A 17,279-nucleotide genomic window follows, 5' to 3' on the forward strand; every position below is an offset into this window, starting at 1 on the left:
GTGGCGCGGTCCTTGACGCATTTCCTCTCGGCTTGACCGGGCACCCAGGGCGGGAAGAAAGGTTCCGCAGTTACTGGTTCCCGCCCAGCCTCGAGACTTGACTGCTGCGTGCAGGTGGACTAGAGTGACCCACCCGCTTACTTAGAACCCCCACGGGAAAGACTAAAACACGACACCGCACTACAATGAGCCCTCAAAAATATTTATTGAATAAACAACGCAATATTCACTCTATCCACCTAGCACTGAAGAGTGCTTGAAACGCTTCCACATTCTTTGTCTTAGTACTTAATTCTCCTAGCTACACTGGGCACTAAGCAAGATAACAGTTTCTTCCTCTTTATTATTATTATTTTTTTTGTGTGTATTTTTCTGAAGTTGGAAATAAGGCAGTCAGACAGACTCCTGTACACACCCGACCGGGATCCACCCGGCACGCCCACCAGGGGGCGATGCTCTGCCCATCCGGGGCATCTCTCTGTTGCGACCAGAGACATTCTAGTGGCTGAGGCAGAGGCCATGGAGCCATCCTCAGCACCCGGCGGACTTTGCTCCAATGGAAATTTGGCTGGGGGAGGGGAAGAGAGAGACAGAGAGGAAGGAGAGGGGGAGGGGTGAAGCAGATGGGCGCTTCTCCTGTGTGCCCTGGCCGGGAATCAAACCCGGGACTCCTGCACGCCAGGCCGACGCTCTACCACTGAGCCAAACGGCCAGGGCCAGTTTCTACCTCTTTAAAAAAAATTTTTTTCCAATTGATTTGAGAGAGAGGAGCATCAACTTGTTGTTCCACTTACTTGTGCACTCATTGGTTGCTTCTCATTTGTGCCCTGACCAGGGATCCAACCAGCCAGGGCACCCAGCCAGAGCAGACTTCTCTCTTTTATAATGTTTTCTACAAACCAGACATGGTGCACAGCACATAATAAATAAATATTTGTTCCTTTGAACAAAGCCCTGGCTATATTTCAGACGTTAGCTTATTTAATTTCTCACCACAACACTATGATAGATAGGACTATTTACTATCCTCAATTTGTGTGTGAGTAGAGGAAGGCTCTAAGATTGAGTGACAGGTAGTTAGTGACAGAAGGAGAATGGAAATTGGGGTTCTCTAGCTTCTGAGCAGTGGTGTGAGGCTGGGTCAGAAAGAGTCTAGCTCTGGACCTCACCCCTAACCACACACATACCCCTCCCCCTATGCTTCTCTCTCATTTCCTGCCAGCCTCTTCTAAGAAGTGCAGCGCAGCATGCAGGCACACACATACACACACACACACACACACACACACACACACATACACACACACTCATACTTAGTACATACCTGATAATAAGAAAGATCAAGGTAGAATGACATCAGCAAATCTTCAGTGAGTGTGTCCTAAGAAAATAATTAAATGAGCAAAGACCTAACTCTCAGGACATCCTGGCAGTCTTGCTTTTGACAAGGAATAAGTGGGAATAAGCTGCATGCCCAACTAGAGGAGAGCAGTTAAATGAATTATGGCAAATCTACATTATGCTGTGGTCATAAAAGACGTGGAGGAGAGTTTCAGGCTGAGACATGAATAAAGCGCATACTGCTTCCAGAAGCCCATAAACCCACAGTGAAGGGAATTTTTAAAGATATAAATCCACAGGACTTGGAGAGCAGGAAAGGGGACCCCACAACAGAATCTCTAGAAGCTGGAAAGCAGGCAGACCAGTATGACCTGACTTAGCAAACCCCAGACAGCCAAATCTCTCCAAGCAGTGGATCTAAGAACCAACCCTTATTTATACAACAGGATCCTCAGAGTTTAGGAACTTAAAGAACTAGCTGCTTCTAGATCTAAAAGGTGAAAGAAGGCTAAAGTAAAGAGAACTAGGCCCTGGCCAGTTGGCTCAGTGGTAGAGCATCGGCCTGGCGTGCAGGAGTCCCGGGTTCGATTCCCGGCCAGGGCACACAGGAGAAGCGCCCATCTGCTTCTCCACCCCTCCCCTTCTCCTTCCTCTCTGTCTCTCTCTTCTCCTCCCGCAGCCAAGGCTCCATTGGAGCAAAGTTGGCCCGGGTGCTGAGGATGGCTCTGTGGCCTCTGCCTCAGGTGCTAGAATGGCTCTGGTTGCAACAGAGCGACGCCCCAGATGGGAAGAACATCGCCTCCTGGTGGGCATGCTGGGAGGATCCCAGTCGGGCGCATGCAGGAGTCTGTCTGACTGCCTCCCCGTTTCCGACTTCAGAAAAATACAAAAAAAAAAAAAAAAAGTAAAGAGAACTATTTGAAGGTGTCTTTGAGGAACAGTTACATCTTGGGTCCCCTCTCTCTCTCTAGCAACTGGGTGATGCCCCTACCCCATTCTAGCAAACATCTGGGGGTCAGCTCTGGAAAGCGCTAGGCACGCCAGAGACAGGGGTACATGTGGGTACTCTGCTGAAACAGGTAGAAATTGAATGCTGAATGCAGGGACATCCTCCAGTGTTCCCCCTCACTGAGCTTCCAGAAACCTGGAGCCAGACCTCTACCCTCCAGGGCAAGGGACTGGATTACCTTGGGGAGTCTGACCAGTTCGAGAAGACAATTCTAAATGTATTGACAGTCCAGGAAGTTCTCAGACAATGGCCCACCAAGTTCAACTTACAGTGAAGATAAACCAACAAATAAAATCCACAGACTTATTTTCCTCTTTTTTTTCTTTTTTAAAAATTTTTATTTTATTTTATTTATTCATTTTAGAAAGGAGAGAAAGGCCCTGGCCGGTTGGCTCGGCGGTAGAGCGTCAGCCTGGCGTGCAGGGGACCCAGGTTCGATTTCCGGCCAGGGCACATAGGAGAAGTGCCCATTTGCTTCTCCACCCCCCCTCCTTCCTCTCTGTCTCTCTCTTCCCCTCCCGCAGCCAAGGCTCCATTGGAGCAAAGATGGCCCGGGTGCTGGGGATGGCTCCTTGGCCTCTGCCCCAGGCGCTAGAGTGGCTCTGGTCGCGGCAGAGCGACGTCCCGGAGGGGCAGAGCATCGCCCCCTGGTGGGTGTGCCGGTGGATCCCGGTTGGGCACATGTGGGAGTCGGACTGTCTCTCCCCGTTTCCAGCTTCAGAAAAATGCAAAAAAAGAAAAGAAAAAAAAAAGAAAGGAGAGAGAGAGGGAGAGAGATAGAGAGAGAAGAGGGGAGGAGCAGAAAGCATCAACTCCCATATGTGCCTTGACCAGGCAAGCCCAGGGTTTTGAACCGGCGACCTCATTATTTCCAGGTCGACGCTTTATCCACTGTGCCACCACAGGTCAGGCCACCTCCTCTTTTTTTTCAAACCATGAGCAGATTTCCAAAGATTCCCAGGCATCCTAGGAAATCTTACAAACAGAAAACAAAAACCACATAGGATTCAGAGACTAAAGGAAACTATCATTTACAGTTGAGATGTAAGAGAATAGACTGTATCCCTGAAAAAGGAACAGAGAGATATATTAAAAAAAAAAAAAAAAAAAAAAAAGAACATTCAGAAAACAAAAAGCAATCCCTGGAAATTAAAAATAGATATAGCAGAATTGAAAAACTTAAGAGAAGGCCTGGAAGAGAAAGTTGAGGAAACTTCACAGAGGGTAAAGCAAAAAAGCCAAACATGAGAAGTAGGAGGGAAAAGCAATACCCAGAAGGTCCAGCGTATTGAGTCACAGGGTTCCAGAAAGAGAAGTGAGAAATGGAGGGAAGGAAATCATGTGTGTTTTCCCTGCCTCCTCCCTGGCTGAACTGAGGTCAGGGGCTGGGTTTGCTTGTGTTGTATACTCCAGGCTCAGCCCAGAGCTGGGCACTCCAGGTGCTCAATATACATGTATGTCCCTCAAGGTTAGCACATGACAAATGCCCAGGAGAGGATCCCATGCTCAGTGCTGTGGAGTTCAGTGATCACAGCCCACTTATAGTGGAGGTTGCACAGAATTGGGGTTCTGGAAGAACTTCCTGGGTGACACTGGAGAGCAGGCAGACATCCGATTTGGACATGTGAAGATGCCCAAGGTGGTTGCGAGTGGTGCCCGGCAAAGGGAACACTGTGTGCAAAGGCACAGAGGTGGGAAAGGTTAGGGTAGTCACCTTGATTCCAGCTTGCTAGGGCCTTGAGTGTCGGGTACAAAGCTTAGACTGGCTTCTAAGGTAGTGGGAGCTACGGAGGGTTCTGAGTAAAGGAAGGGTATGAAAGGGAACTAGGGGCCAGCTAGGAGCTGTGCTGCTGCCCAGGCTCAGGTGGGTTTGATGGGTTAGAGAAGAGGGAGGCAGAAGGCATGGGAGGTGTGCTGGCAGGAGGGGCATATACATCTGTATCCAGACCTGCAGTGTGATTCCCTCAGAGAGGAACTCCACCTACCCACCCACCTACCCACCAGCTGTAGGGTCTCACCTGTGAAAGGGTGTTGACTATAGAGCAGGGCTTGCGGGTTTGTGCTCAGCCCCTTCCTTTCGCGTAGGCATGCATGGTATTTGGGGACAGCAATTTCGGCCTCCATAATGCCTCCGTGCATGCAATAGGGGTGAGGCCAGAGGGAAGCCATCTTGCTTCCTCCCCACGGGTCTTCCAAGGGTGAGGAAGGTGTGTACTCAGCCAAACCATGAGCATCTCTGTGCAGGAAGAGGTTGAGGGCTGGCAGCTCTGGGAAGGCATGGCTAGATTGCCTTCACAGGAACAGAGGCACAGTGCCTGGGGCCATCATAATTTGAGGGACTCAGATAAATACTTTAATTTCTTTTAAAACCAGAAGAAAACAGTGGATAGAATCTATCCTGGATTATACTTATTCTACCAATGCAGTCAAAGGTAGAAGGGGGTCACGGAGGCAAAAAATGCCAGGGCCTAGGAAAGTCAGACTGTGGCCCAGGAGGCCACCAGCCACTGGGCCTGGGCAAAGTAGCTGCAGTTCACGGTGGCCCCAGAGGGCCAGTTTGGGAAGGTGCGGCTCCTGCAGGCTGAGGGCCTGCCAGACCAAGTCAGCCCAAGGTAGCCTGGACAGGCCTTGGGCTGCAATAATAAAGCAGAGTGCAGATGGGGAAGTGCCCAAGGCCTGGTGCTGGACATGCTGTCCCATCAGGATGACTCTGGCAAACTGGAGGCCACCTCTGGGTAATGATGACTGCAACCTTCATTCACTGAGCGCCAAGTGTCTGTAAGGTGCCCTGCCTGCAATGGCTGTGCGGCAACCTCATAGTCCCATGACGTGTGTCCATTTCAAAAATGAGGACATGGAGGCGGAAGAACCAGTCCCAGAGTGGCTGAGCCAGGACGGAGTGCAGGCTGCCTCCTGACACGGGGACCAGCTACAGGAAGGAGAGTGCTCCTCGGAGGTGGCCCGTTCCGTTGGGTAGGAGAGAGATCCAGGATTTGCCACCAGATGTAATTCTCCTCTGAAGGGAAGCGACCCGCCTGTGGACACAGCTGGATCACTGCGCGGACCTGTGGGAAGAGGCGACTGAGAGACGTGGCAGCGGCAGGGGTGGTAGGGCTCATCTCGCTGGTGGCGCGACGGGGAGGAGTGAGCTCCGGGTTCAGCAGGAAAGCCAGTGGGTGACAGCCCAGGCCTCCAGCCAAGCCGGGCGGGGCCGGGCGGGGCTTTGTAACCGGGGCGGGCGGGACCTCGCTGCTACCTTCCGCCGCGCAGTACCCTTTTCAGAGCGATCCTTCGTCACTGGTGAGTGGGGACGGGACGCCGAGGGGACTGCGACTAAAGGGGCACCGTGAGGGTGCGGCCCCGAACGGCGCTCGCCCCCGGGCGCGCGGCCCGAGGGGAAACTGAGGCCAGAGGTGGCAGGCGGTGGCATGGGGCGAGAACTCGACGGGCGGCTGCGGGAATGTACGAGGGGCTCCGCTGCCCGGTCAGCCGGCGGGGGCGGTGAGCGCCCTGACTCGGACTCCACTGGTGCTGACAGATTCGGGCGGGAGAGGAGACCTGGGGGGAACTTGGGCAGCCCGCCCCGTCCCATCTCCACCCCATCCGGCCCAGCCCGCCGCTGCCGCAAGTCCTGCGGGAAGCCGAGCTGCAGGGAGGGGCGGACACCCCTCTCCCGCCCACTCCTGCGATGAGCAAGCCGGGCAAGGGAGGGCGGGAGAGGCAGAGCCGGCTACCTCGAGGTTCATAAAATGCGTAGGAGACGCCAGCCTCCTGATCCACTTGAAACCCATTTCTAGGGGAGGAACCTCAGACCAGATTGAGAAGGTTATTTGCCCAGAAGACCCCAGAAGGCCTTAGAACTTGGTCTCTAGTTCCCATTCCAGTGCCCAGGTGAGCTGTAGCCTGGTGTGTGACCTCCCTACCCCCAATACCCATCTGCCATAGAAAGAAACTGAGGCCAGAAAGGCCCAAGTGGGAAGGGTAGGGGCTTCCAGCTCTGAACACCCCAGAGTTCTGGGGTAGGCCTGGTCCATGTCTGTGGCTCATTCTGGGCTGGGAGCCTCTCCCACTCGCCTGCCAAAGTAAGTTTGTACCTGATACCAGCCACGTGCTGAAGGTTGGATGCAGGAGGGGCAGGACTTGAGCCTCCCCTAGGGACAAGTGGCTGAGGCTGTTCCAAAAAAGATCTTGGGCAGGAGGAGCTGTCAGAGGAGGCCAGCCAGGCTGTGCACAAGAAGCAGCAGCCCAGGGCACCTGGCATGCAGCAGGCCCTTGACTAAAAGGCAGAGCCGCCAGGATGTAGGCCGAGGGCCCTAGTGTCTCTGGGGCAGAGTGGGGCCCCGCAGGGTAGCTGGAGACAGGCATTAGCTCCCTGGGGGCAGGTAGCAGGGAGGCAGGCTGCCTCTTTCTCAGTCTCCAGATGGCTGCTCTGCACTCACAGAGGAAGCCTCACAGGGAAACCTGGGCCCCCAAGGGATCCCATTGAACTGCGGGAAACTGAGGCTCACTCAGGAACCACTGTTCAAGGTTAGAGCCACAGCAGTGGAGCTTGGGTTTGAACCCGTGGGTCTGATCCCAAAGCCTCCCAGTGGGTGGCTCAGGGGTGGGGTGAGGTGCTTGGGCTGAAAGGGAGGGAGCCTTCTTCTTACTATGTACACCTGCCTTTTCATTATTTTATTTTTGAATCTGGATTTTTCTAAATTTATAATTTTTTAAAACTTATTTTTGGCCTGACCTGTGGTGGCGCAGTGGATAAAGCGTCGACCTGGAAATGCTGAGGTCGTCGGTTCGAAACCCTGGGCTTGCCTGGTCAAGGCACATATGGGAGTTGATGCTTCCAGCTCCTCCCCCCTCTCTCTCTCTCCTCTCTCTGTCTGTCTCTTTCTCCTTCTCTCTCTCCTCTCTAAAATGAATAAATAAAAAAAAAAAAAATTAAAAAAAAATAGAATCCAAAAAAACAAACAAACAAACAAAAAAAACTTATTTTTCATTGTGCAAGTAATGCCTGGATGTGCTCTCTGTGTTTGAAAGAGTAGTCATGCTCCATCAAGCAGATTTCATCCTTATCACCCCAGCCCTAGCCCAGACCCCCCGGGATTGCCAGCACACTGTGGATTCTTTAGGACCCGTTGTCTCTTACATTGGACACTTCATAATGGAAAAGCTTCACCGGGTTATAATGAGGAGGATTAGCTGTGAGTCCTTAAAAACAAACAAAAAGTCCCTCAGACAGTGGTGGTTTTCAGGCAGTGATAAAGTCAGGGGGGCTGGGTACAGCTGGAGAGGTAGGGGTCAGAGACAGGGCAAAACCCATTGTGCTGTTTTGGGGCATTTTGGTCACCTTCTATAAGAAGGGTCCCCTCTAGAGAGGCCATGGAGAACTGGAGGATCCCCCAGAGACCCACTGACTCAGCTCCACTTAATATACTGCTCACAAAAATTAGGGGATATTTCAAAATGATTATGAAGCAATAAAAAAAAGCATTTGATTTTTTTTATTAAACAAGAACATCAGAAAGGCAAATGACAAGTCAAAGGAAGTTGTTTGATTATGCAAATGAGATGCAAAACCAACTTTTATTTTATTGCTGATAATGCACCATACAAAAGGCTGAAAGTACTGGAGTATCTGCATGTTCCCTGATCCCCTAATTTTTGTGAGCAGTGTAGATGTGGACACAGAGGTCAGGGAGGTAAGGCCCTAGGGCCAGGAGAGAGGCATCACGAAGACAGGAGGTTTGGGGTCCAAGTCCGCGGACAGGGAAGGTTCAGATCCTATAACTGCTGCCCTGATGCTCTGTGGGGGCTTAGGGCTGGACATTGGCCTGAGGGCTGGATAGAGTGAGGCTACTGGCTCTGAGAGAACCTTCTGGCACTCTTCAGTGGGTGGAGCAGATGAGGAGAGGTGGGGCAGGCCTTAAGTACCATGTTGGGAAGAGCAAGGAGGTTGAGAGAGGGGAGGTGACACAACCATTAAGAGTGGCCATGTGGTCCAGAGCTGAGGTCAGCAGACTCCCAGCTCAGGGGTTGGGGGTGGAGTTGTGGACTTTAGAGTTACACAAACCCAGAAAGTTCTGTGATTCCCTGTGCCTTAGTTATTCTTTTTCATCTGGACCATGGGAATAGTCATGAGTCCACCATGGAGACCGAGAGTCTGTGTAGCTCAGGGCTCTGAGAGGAGGCCACTGGTCCCCCTCTCCTGCGGCTGCTGTGAAGAGTACGTGAGATGGTGACCGGCAGGGAGAGCCCAGCCTGGCCCGCAGCACGCCCTCCACCAGCACCATGCCTGTCATGTCTGCCAGCCATTCCCAGAGGCTAGAACCTTCTCCTTACCCTGGGTCCTGAGCCTTCTGCAGTGCCGCATTCTTGGCCTGCTTGGAGGAGCGGCCCCAGGCGGTGAGGGCGGGGCCCTCTGTGAGGCATTTTCACCTGAGTGCCCAGTGGCTGATCAGCTGACATTATTCTTTTCAGCCGTGGGTCTGCTCCACGGAGGAAATGAGAGGAAATGGGGTGAGTGGCCCCATCACTTATATCCACAGCCCCTCCCTCATCTGGTCCTCACTTGAGCCTCTCCATGATCCTGTGAAGCAGACAGGGCAGGTTATACCCACTTGCCATAGTGGGGACACTAAGGCCCAGCCAGGAGCTTTGGCCTGAGGTCATCAAGCAAATGGTAGGCAAAGCCAAGGTTTGGTGGATTCTTAGTCACCTGACAGAGATAGAAATGAGGGCAGGTGGGTGGGCTTGCCCCTCTGTTTGAGTCCTGAGCTTCTTCCCAGCTGTGGATGCTTCTTGGCCCTCTCTGGGGCCCCCTTCCAGAGTGGATCTCTCTCAGGCCCAACCAGCCCAGCCTAGCATGACTCAGCTTGGTGGGTACCCCAGTGGGGTGATGCAGGAGCCAAGCAGTCCCCAAGAGGCCCAGGAAACTCCTCTGCCTGGCTCTCTCCATGTGGGGCGTCTAGCCCTCTGACACTCTGATTCGCTGGCCCCAGTGGAGCATAAACACAGACAGGCCCTCCAAGGGGCAGCCTGGGGTAGGAGCAGGAGCACTGGGCTCACACCCTACTCTGTCACTTCAGAAATAGGGACCCCCCCCCCCCCCCGTGGGTCTCTGTTCTGTACAGCAGGGGAGTTGGATGGTAAGTTCTAGGGCCTGGTCAGCTGGCATACAGGACAAGTCCTATGTGGGGATTTCTTTTTTTTCTTTTTGTTTTTAAATGCAAATTTCTTTTTATATATATATAGATTTTTATTTATTCATTTTTAGAGAGACAGGAGAGAGAGAGAAGGGGGAGGAGCAGGAAGCATCAACTTCCATATGTGCCTTGACCAGGCAAGCCGGGTTTCTTTTTTTTTTTTTTGTATTTTTGTATTTTTCTGAAGCTGGAAATGGGGAGAGACAGACAGACTCCTTCCTGCATGCGCCCGACCGGGATCCACCCGGCATGCCCACCAGGGGCGACGCTCTGCCCACCAGGGGGCAATGCTCTGCCCCTCCGGGGCGTCGCTCTGTGGCGACCAGAGCCACTCTAGCGCCTGGGGCAGAGGCCAAGGAGCCATCCCCAGCGCCTGGGCCATCTTTGCTCCAATGGAGCCTTGGCTGCGGGAGGGGAAGAGAGAGACAGAGAGGAAGGAGGGGTTGGGGGTGGAGAAGCAAATGGGCGCTTCTCCTATGTGCCCTGGCAGGGAATCGAACCCGGGTTCCCTGCACGCCAGGCCGACGCTCTACCACTGAGCCAGCCGGCCAGGGCCGCAAGCCAGGTTTCAAACTGGCAATCTCAGTGTTCCAGGTCGATGCTTTATCCACTGCGCCACCACAGGTCAGGCCTGTGTGGGATTTCTTAGCCACGTATTGGGTACTATGTCAGGGTGACCTTGGGGAGAAGTATGGACACAGGCTACAGTGTGGGTGAACCTCGATAACCTTACGCTCAGTGAAAGAAGCCAAAGCCCAAAGGCCACATGCTGTGGGAGCCCCATTTAAGTGATACATGGACAACAGGTAGCTGCAGGGAGGCAGAGGTCACTATAGGTGGTTCCCAGGGGCTGGGAGGGGCCAGTGAGAAGGGACTGCTAAGGGGTATGGGGTTCTTTTGGGGTGATGAACCAAATTAGAAGGTGAGATTGATGGTGGTCGCAGAACAATGGGAGTGTGCTACCTGCCACTGAATTATGCACCTTCAAATGGTTAGTTTCACATTTTGTGAATTTCGTCTGAATTAAAAAAAAAACACTAGGAAAAAACTGGATAGGAGCCACTAAGATCTTAGGGCAGGAGTGATGTGGAGGAAGTGGAGGTTGGGAGGGCAGGTGGAGGAGGGTCTAGTGCGGCAACAGGGAAGGGTGCCCAGGGACTGATTTCCTAACAATACTGACTGCCTAAACCAGGACACTTCTTGAACTACTTATAGAAAAGTTACAAAAATATACAGAGAGTTCCCACACACCCTTCTCACAGCTTCCCCCAACAGTGCCAGGAGCAAACCTGGAAATGAACCGTGCCAGTAACACGGCCCCGGCTCAGATTCCTCCAGTTTTCCCACTGATATTCCGTCTGTCCCAGCACCCCATTGGGATCCCACAGTGCTTTATTTTTTCTGTCCTCAGTATCCTGCAGTGACTTTTCCCTCGTCTTTCTTGACCTTGACCCATTTGAAGAGCGCTAGGGTAATAGTTATTTTGAAAAACGTTCCTCCATCATGGGGTTGTCTAAAGTTTTCTCATGAGCACAGGAACGCTTACTGCCAGGCCAGGCCACACGCCCAGCCCTCGGCATCTGTGCACTGAGTGGTCCTGGGCGATGGGGGAACTGTCCCCACTCCACAAGTGAGAAAACCGAGGCCCAAGGAGGCAGGGTTCACAGTCACTGAGTGGCAAGCTGGAATCTGCTGGACGCCCAACAAACACTCTTTGATTGTTCCTTTAAAAGTAATGTTCATCCGCATTTTCTCCTCGCCTTTCCAGTCCCTTGTCCCTTTCTTCCCCTAGGTGGCCACCTTTGCCTTTCTCCTGAGCTCCAAGGGCCCTTCTACCTCTGACTTGTTTCCTGAGCCTCAACGCAGCCCAGCTGGCTCACTTCTGCTACTTCTGTGACTTTTAAAATAAACTTTCCCTCATAATTTGGAAAAAAAAATAATGCTCATCAAAGACATTTTGGAAAATGGTAAAGATTTAACAAACAGAACATTATACATCCCGCCCACCCCTGCCCCCAAGTGCAGGCCTTAGAACCCCCAGCTTTGCTTTGGTAGGCTTCCCTGGGTGGAGGCTTCCCTGGGTGGAGGCTTCCCTGGCATCGCTGAGACGGGGAGCAGCTCCCTCCCAGGCCGGGATCCAAGGACTGGATTCTGGTGGGGGCTCTGCCCAGGCGGGGGATACAGCTGTTCCCCCAGAAATGGTGGCTTTATAATTATGACAACATCTTTCTGACTTTGTTATAGTTTTTACAGTGCATACTCTATTATCGATTTTTGTTAAAATTGGGATTATTTTGTATTATTTAATTTTATATTTCACTTTCTTCACTTAGTGTTAGTTGAGAACAAAGTTCACATTATTAAAGAGCCCTCACCAGCTGGTTACCAGTGCGCTTTTTTTTTTTTTTGTATTTTTCTGCAGTAAGAAGCTGGGGAGGCAGAGAGACAGACTCCAGCATGCACTCTGACTGGGATCTACCCAGCACGCCCACTAGGGGGCGATGCTCGGCCCATCTGAGGTGTTGCTCTGTTGCAACCGGAGCCATTTTAGTGCCTGAGGCGAGGCCATGGAGCTAGCTGTTCTCAGCGCCGAGGCCATCTTTGCTCCAATGGAGCCTTGGCTGTGGGAGGGGAAGAGAGAGAGGGAGAAAGGAGAGGGGGAAGGGTGGAGAAGCTGGGAATCGAACCTGGGACTTCCACACGCTGGGCCTACTCTACCACTGAGCCAACTGGCCAGGGCTTACCAGCTCTTTTTTTTAAGATTGTATTTATTGATTTTAGAGAGGGAGAGAGAGAGAAGTAGGGGGAGGGGAGGAGCAGGAAGCATCAATTTATAGTAGTTGCTTCTCATATGTGCCTTGACCCAGCAAGCCCAGGGTTTCGAACCAGCGACCTCAGTGCTCCAGGTTGATGCTTTACCCTCTGTGCTACCACACGTCAGGCAAGGGTTACCAGCCGTTATGAGCCCAGTGTTGGGCATTAATGTTGCAGGCCAGCAGCACCCTCCCTTCTGCATCCCACCGCCCCCCCACACACACACCCGAGGCAGCTTTCTCTCTGAAGCTGATGGCTCCCTGGGCCTCCAGATTGAGCAGGGCCTCTCCCCTCCATCTGTACCTCCTCCCACCACCCCTCCAGCCCACACTTGCCTGCCTTGTCATTCTCTGCACCCCCCTGCGTTCCCCTCCCACTCACTGCCCTTCCAGCACCATCTTCCCCAGATCCTAGGTCAAGATGCCCTTCTGAAGACTGTGTCCCTCTCAGGACCTCCTGCTCTGTCCACCTTGGGTCCCTAGCCCCCACCCCAGCAGGCTGTGCTGCAAGTTTACTGAACTGAATCCAGTGTGGCTTCTTACCTCATGCAAACAGACACCCCGGATTCTCCAGCTAGGATCAGAGAGTGTCAGTGGGATCTCAGCCCTTCATCTTATGGTGGGGAAGCTGAAGCTCAGTCAGGGGTGCTGACAGGGTTGGGGTCCCACAGATGGTCCTGGCAGAGCTGGTCCCAGATGCCCAGCCTGGGCTCCCTGCCCCCTTATGGGACTCTTAGCCCCAGTGAGCATCTTAGCTTGCTTGCTAGGAGCATGGCATGCTACTAGGCACCTGTGGGCCTCAGCACAGAACTTGGGGCTGCTGGACAAGGGGCTGTGGCCAACAAGCATAATGGAGAATCCTGGTGCCTGGGTCCCCAACCCTGGGAGTGTCTACTTCTAGGCCTGAGACAGGGCCTTCATGGCCCTGAGCCCTGTCAGCCTCTCAGTGCTGCTGAAGGGACTTCCTGAGCCTTGAACTCTTGCTAACTGCTACCCTTTCCCACTCACCACCTCAGGGGCCCTGGGTGTCAAGGCAGGAGCAGGTTTTCGACCCAGGCAAAGCTTGGTCCAGAGTGCTGTGCAACCCCAGGAAGGCTGATTTCTCTCTCTGGCACACAGGAAGGAAAGGTAATTTTAAGGTGGGCTTGTGGAGTGGTGATACAGAAGGGAGGCTGCTGCTGGCCCAGGTTGATGTCCCATTCTACAGAGGGAAAAACTGAGGCAAGCCCCCAGATTTGGAATGATTTGCCTGAGGTCGCAGTGAGACATTAGAGAGTGGGGAGCCAGGATTTGAGCCAAGCTGTCTGCTACCAATTGTCTAATGAATGAATGAATGACAAATGAAGGAGAAGTACAAACATACAGCAGAGTGTGAGCTGAGCAGGCTGTGTGTAGAGCCCCAGGCTAGCAGTTGACTGGGGGGAGGAAGAGCTGGGAAGCCTGGTCGGGGGAGGAGACCCAAATTGGCCTGTGTGAAATGCAGAGAGGAGGGCTCACTCTCCTGGAGACCCAAGGTTAAGGCTGAGGGTGAGAGCACAGGACCCGGGCAGCGGGGACAGGAGCTGAGGTAGAGCCAGCTGACAGTGAGGACAGGGACACCTGAGAGGCTCCTGGGTCTGGGATGGCAGGGCAGTGGGTGTGAGCCCAGGCCCTCCCTGCCTCCCTCATCTTTTCTGCCCCCCCCCATCTTTCTGGCAATTGAATGATTGACTGATGACTGATGAGGGGCTGGTAACAGACCCACCCCAGGACCTCCAGTGACACTGAAGGAGACGGTCGGCCTGACCCCGGGTCTGCACACAGTAGGTCCTCAGAAATGCTCAGTGAGGCCTCGGCCCTCACCCAGCCTCTCACCCAGCCCTGTTTTCTGTTTCATAGTTTCCAGAACAGCAACCAAACAGCAATGGCCCCACCCTGGGTGCCCGCCGTGGGCTTCACGCTGGCGCCTAGTCTGGGGGGTTTCCTGGGCTCCTACTATGTCCGTGAAGAGAACCTCCGCTGGTATGCCAGCCTGCAGAAGCCCTCGTGGCACCCGCCCCGCTGGACCCTGGGCCCCATCTGGGGCACACTCTACTCGGCCATGGGGTAGGTGGGACGGGCGAGGCAGGGTGTCTCCTGCAGGGTGGTAACTGTCCAGGGCTTCTTGGGTAGCGGGCACTGTTTCTGGGCCTTGTTTGCCAAGGGAGGGTAGAGAAAGCTGCAGGACCTGTTGATTGCATCACCAAACTTTCCCCTCCAGGGCCTCCTGGGAGGGGCGGGCCAGATGGCTCAACCGCACACTAGCATCCTGGCTGTTTTCACAACTCCAGGGTGAGACTGGCTCCGTGTGCAAAGTTCAGACGTGGGCAGCACGGACGCCTTCAAAATCAAAGGCAGTAACAACCACAGCAATAATAGTGGCTACCATTTGTTGAGCACCCATTTGGTTGCTAGGATGTCTTGGGTAATTTTCACGGCCCCCCCCCCCTAAAATTTTTCTTAAATTTATTGGGGTGACATTGGCTAATAAAATTATACAGGTTTCAGGTACATAATTCTACACTACATCATCTGTACACTGTATTGTGTGTTCACCACCCCAAGTCAAGTCTCCCTCCATTGCCATCTATCCCCCCTCTACCCCCTCCTCCACCTCTTCCACCCCCTACCCAGCCTTTTGACAAGGGACCTTCCAAGGACACAGGGCTAGAAGTGGGGACCCTGAAGCAGCCCCTGGACTAGATCCTGGGAATAACTATGGTCAAAGGAAGTGCTGTGGGGAGCACCCCCGGTGGGCCAGTGGGAATCACACTCAGGAAGTGAGGTCAGCTTCCTGTCCACCTTCTGGAATGTTTTCTGCATCCTGGTTCTATGCCAACTCAGTTCAGGGTAGGGCCGAAGCACTAGACACCCTAAGGGCAGGTAGCAGAGGCTGGTTCTGGTGGGAATAAGGCAGTCCCTGAAACCTGGACCCCAGTCCCTGCCAGGCCCAGGCCCTGCCCAGTTAGGCTCCCAGTACTTTCTGTATCCTGTTTTCTCCTCTCCAGTCCTGGCCCAGATACCTTACTTTTGCTTCAGCTTGCAGCCTCCAGGCCTCTGCAGCCTCTGTGGTCCTTCTTCTACCATTGTGGTCCTGATAAAGCACAAATGTGGCCCCTGACCCTCTTTCCCGGAACCCTGTGAAGGCTCCCTGAGGCTCTGCGATAAGGGCAAACCCCTCGCAGAGTAAAGAGCCCTGCCTCTGGCCCTGGTCACCAGGGTTCAGATCCTGGCTTTACTTGCAGATTGCCTGTTAAGAGATCTTAGACATTTCACCTTCCTTTACCTCAATTCCTCGCCTGTAACATGTAGGAGATCATTCTGCCCACCTCATAGCATTATTGTGAGAATGAAATGAACTGGTGTTTGGAAAGAGCTAGGGCAGAGCCTGGAGTGTGTAGGTGCTGGAGGACATTAGCTGTTATGGTTGGTGGTGTTCCTGGAGCCCCGGGAGCCCTAAGAGCCTCACGACCAGGTCCCCATTTGTCTCTTTAGTTTCGCCTCTCTGGTGACCCCAAGACCTCAGTCTGCAGTCATGAAGGTTGACTCAGGGTCTCACTCCTGCCTCTGAGCCTTGGCATATCCTTGCTAACTACCCCTGGCAGACTTCCACTCGCCCTGTAAGGCGATGTCCTGTCACCAGATGTCCTGTCACCCTGGGCACTGCCAGTGTATTCACTTGATTCTCTACAGCAACCTGTGAGAAATGAAGGCCCAGAGAAGTCAGGCAACTTCCCTGAGGTCACAGAAGTCAGTGGCAGGGCATGCCTGAGCCAGAGGTGAGCGTGGCTCCCTACCTTGCAGGGAGGCTCCTGGCCTCTTCCTCGTTCGCTAGTCCCCTGACAGGTGGCCTCTGTTTCAGATATGGCTCCTACTTAGTCTGGAAAGAGCTGGGGGGCTTCTCGGAGGAGGCTGTGGTTCCCCTGGGCCTCTACGCTGGGCAGCTGACCCTGAACTGGGCATGGCCTCCTATCTTCTTTGGCGCCCGACAAATGGGTTGGGTAAGTGTCCCCCAGTCCCTGGAGATAGCCCATGGAAGGTGGGCTTCTTTTGGGAACATGTGCATCACATCCCAGATGGGGTCAGGGTCTAGAGGCAGGGGCAGGGTGGCACACAGCTCAATGTCAGTGTCTCTTCAGAAGCTCCTGGGGGACCAGTGCCCTTCTGTGCAGCCTCCACAGCTGCCCTTCCTGCAGTGACAGAGCCAGATGAGGTTGCTGGCTGGGGTTTAGGGGCCGCTGTGTAGGAAAACCCACATTGTACTTGGTGCTGTGCACCCCACACATTGTCAAGCAGGGGCAATTGTTCCCATTTTATATATGGGGAAACTGAGGCGGAGAACTGGGGAGGAGGTTGGCCAGGTCATTTAGGGGTGGAGCGGAGTCATCGTTTGAATGTGGCAGGTGGGAGGGCAGCTGGGACAGGCATCCTCATAGGTACCTTGAGCCTCAGGACTCCCTGTCCCCCCCTCCATGTCTCCATAGGCCCTGGTGGACCTCCTGCTGACAGGAGGGTTGGCAACAGCCACCACTGTGGCCTGGCACCGGGTGAGCCCTTCAGCCGCTCGATTGCTCTACCCATACTTGGCCTGGCTGGCCTTTGCGGCCACGCTCAACTATTGCGTCTGGAGGGACAACCGTGGCCGGCATGGTGGCCGAAGGCTTGCGGAATGAGGTTCCCCGCCCTCTGAGACGGGCTGCTGCCAGGCAGGCCCTGCTTGTGTTGGTGGCCTTCACACTTTCCTGGCTACCAGACCTGTGAGTCAGTCTGGGTCTCAGCCCAAGGGGTCCTTGCTAGCTCTCAGGCTGAGCCTGCTCCCCACAGTGTCCTGCGCTTTTCTACACTGCTCGGGGCATGGGCCCAGGATGTGAATTTTATAGCCAAATAAAGTTTTTAACCTGG

General features: G+C 53.6%; 1 protein-coding gene across 5 annotated transcripts; it reads left to right on the forward strand.

Annotated features, from left to right (window-relative positions):
- Positions 1 to 5,511: 5,511 nt before the first annotated feature.
- Positions 5,512 to 17,279, forward strand: TSPO (translocator protein). 5 transcript variants are annotated; one of them, XM_066361283.1, is made up of 5 exons: positions 5,567 to 5,650; positions 13,376 to 13,498; positions 14,238 to 14,444; positions 16,240 to 16,378; positions 16,862 to 17,279. In XM_066361283.1, the coding sequence occupies exons 3-5, from the start codon at positions 14,263 to 14,265 to the stop codon at positions 17,048 to 17,050; spliced, it is 510 nt and encodes a 169-aa protein (XP_066217380.1). In that variant the 5' UTR covers positions 5,567 to 5,650; positions 13,376 to 13,498; positions 14,238 to 14,262; the 3' UTR covers positions 17,051 to 17,279. The 5 variants fall into 5 exon arrangements, with proteins under 5 accessions (XP_066217381.1, XP_066217380.1, XP_066217377.1 ...); XM_066361280.1 differs by having other exon boundaries at positions 13,376 to 13,487; XM_066361285.1 differs by lacking the exon at positions 5,567 to 5,650 and adding an exon at positions 6,223 to 6,241.

The sequence above is a fragment of the Saccopteryx leptura genome, chromosome 1 (genome assembly GCF_036850995.1).
Source record: "Saccopteryx leptura isolate mSacLep1 chromosome 1, mSacLep1_pri_phased_curated, whole genome shotgun sequence".
NCBI classification, from domain to species: domain Eukaryota; kingdom Metazoa; phylum Chordata; class Mammalia; order Chiroptera; family Emballonuridae; genus Saccopteryx; species Saccopteryx leptura.

Excerpts from the sequence above, each read along its gene's own strand:
- TSPO (XM_066361284.1), top strand. The coding sequence starts at position 14,263 with ATGGCCCCACCCTGGGTGCCCGCCGTGGGCTTCACGCTGGCGCCTAGT. Across the intron at positions 14,445-16,239 it reads ACACTCTACTCGGCCATGGG|ATATGGCTCCTACTTAGTCT; the intron begins GTAGGTGGGACG and ends CCTCTGTTTCAG. Across the intron at positions 16,379-16,861 it reads GCGCCCGACAAATGGGTTGG|GCCCTGGTGGACCTCCTGCT; the intron begins GTAAGTGTCCCC and ends ATGTCTCCATAG.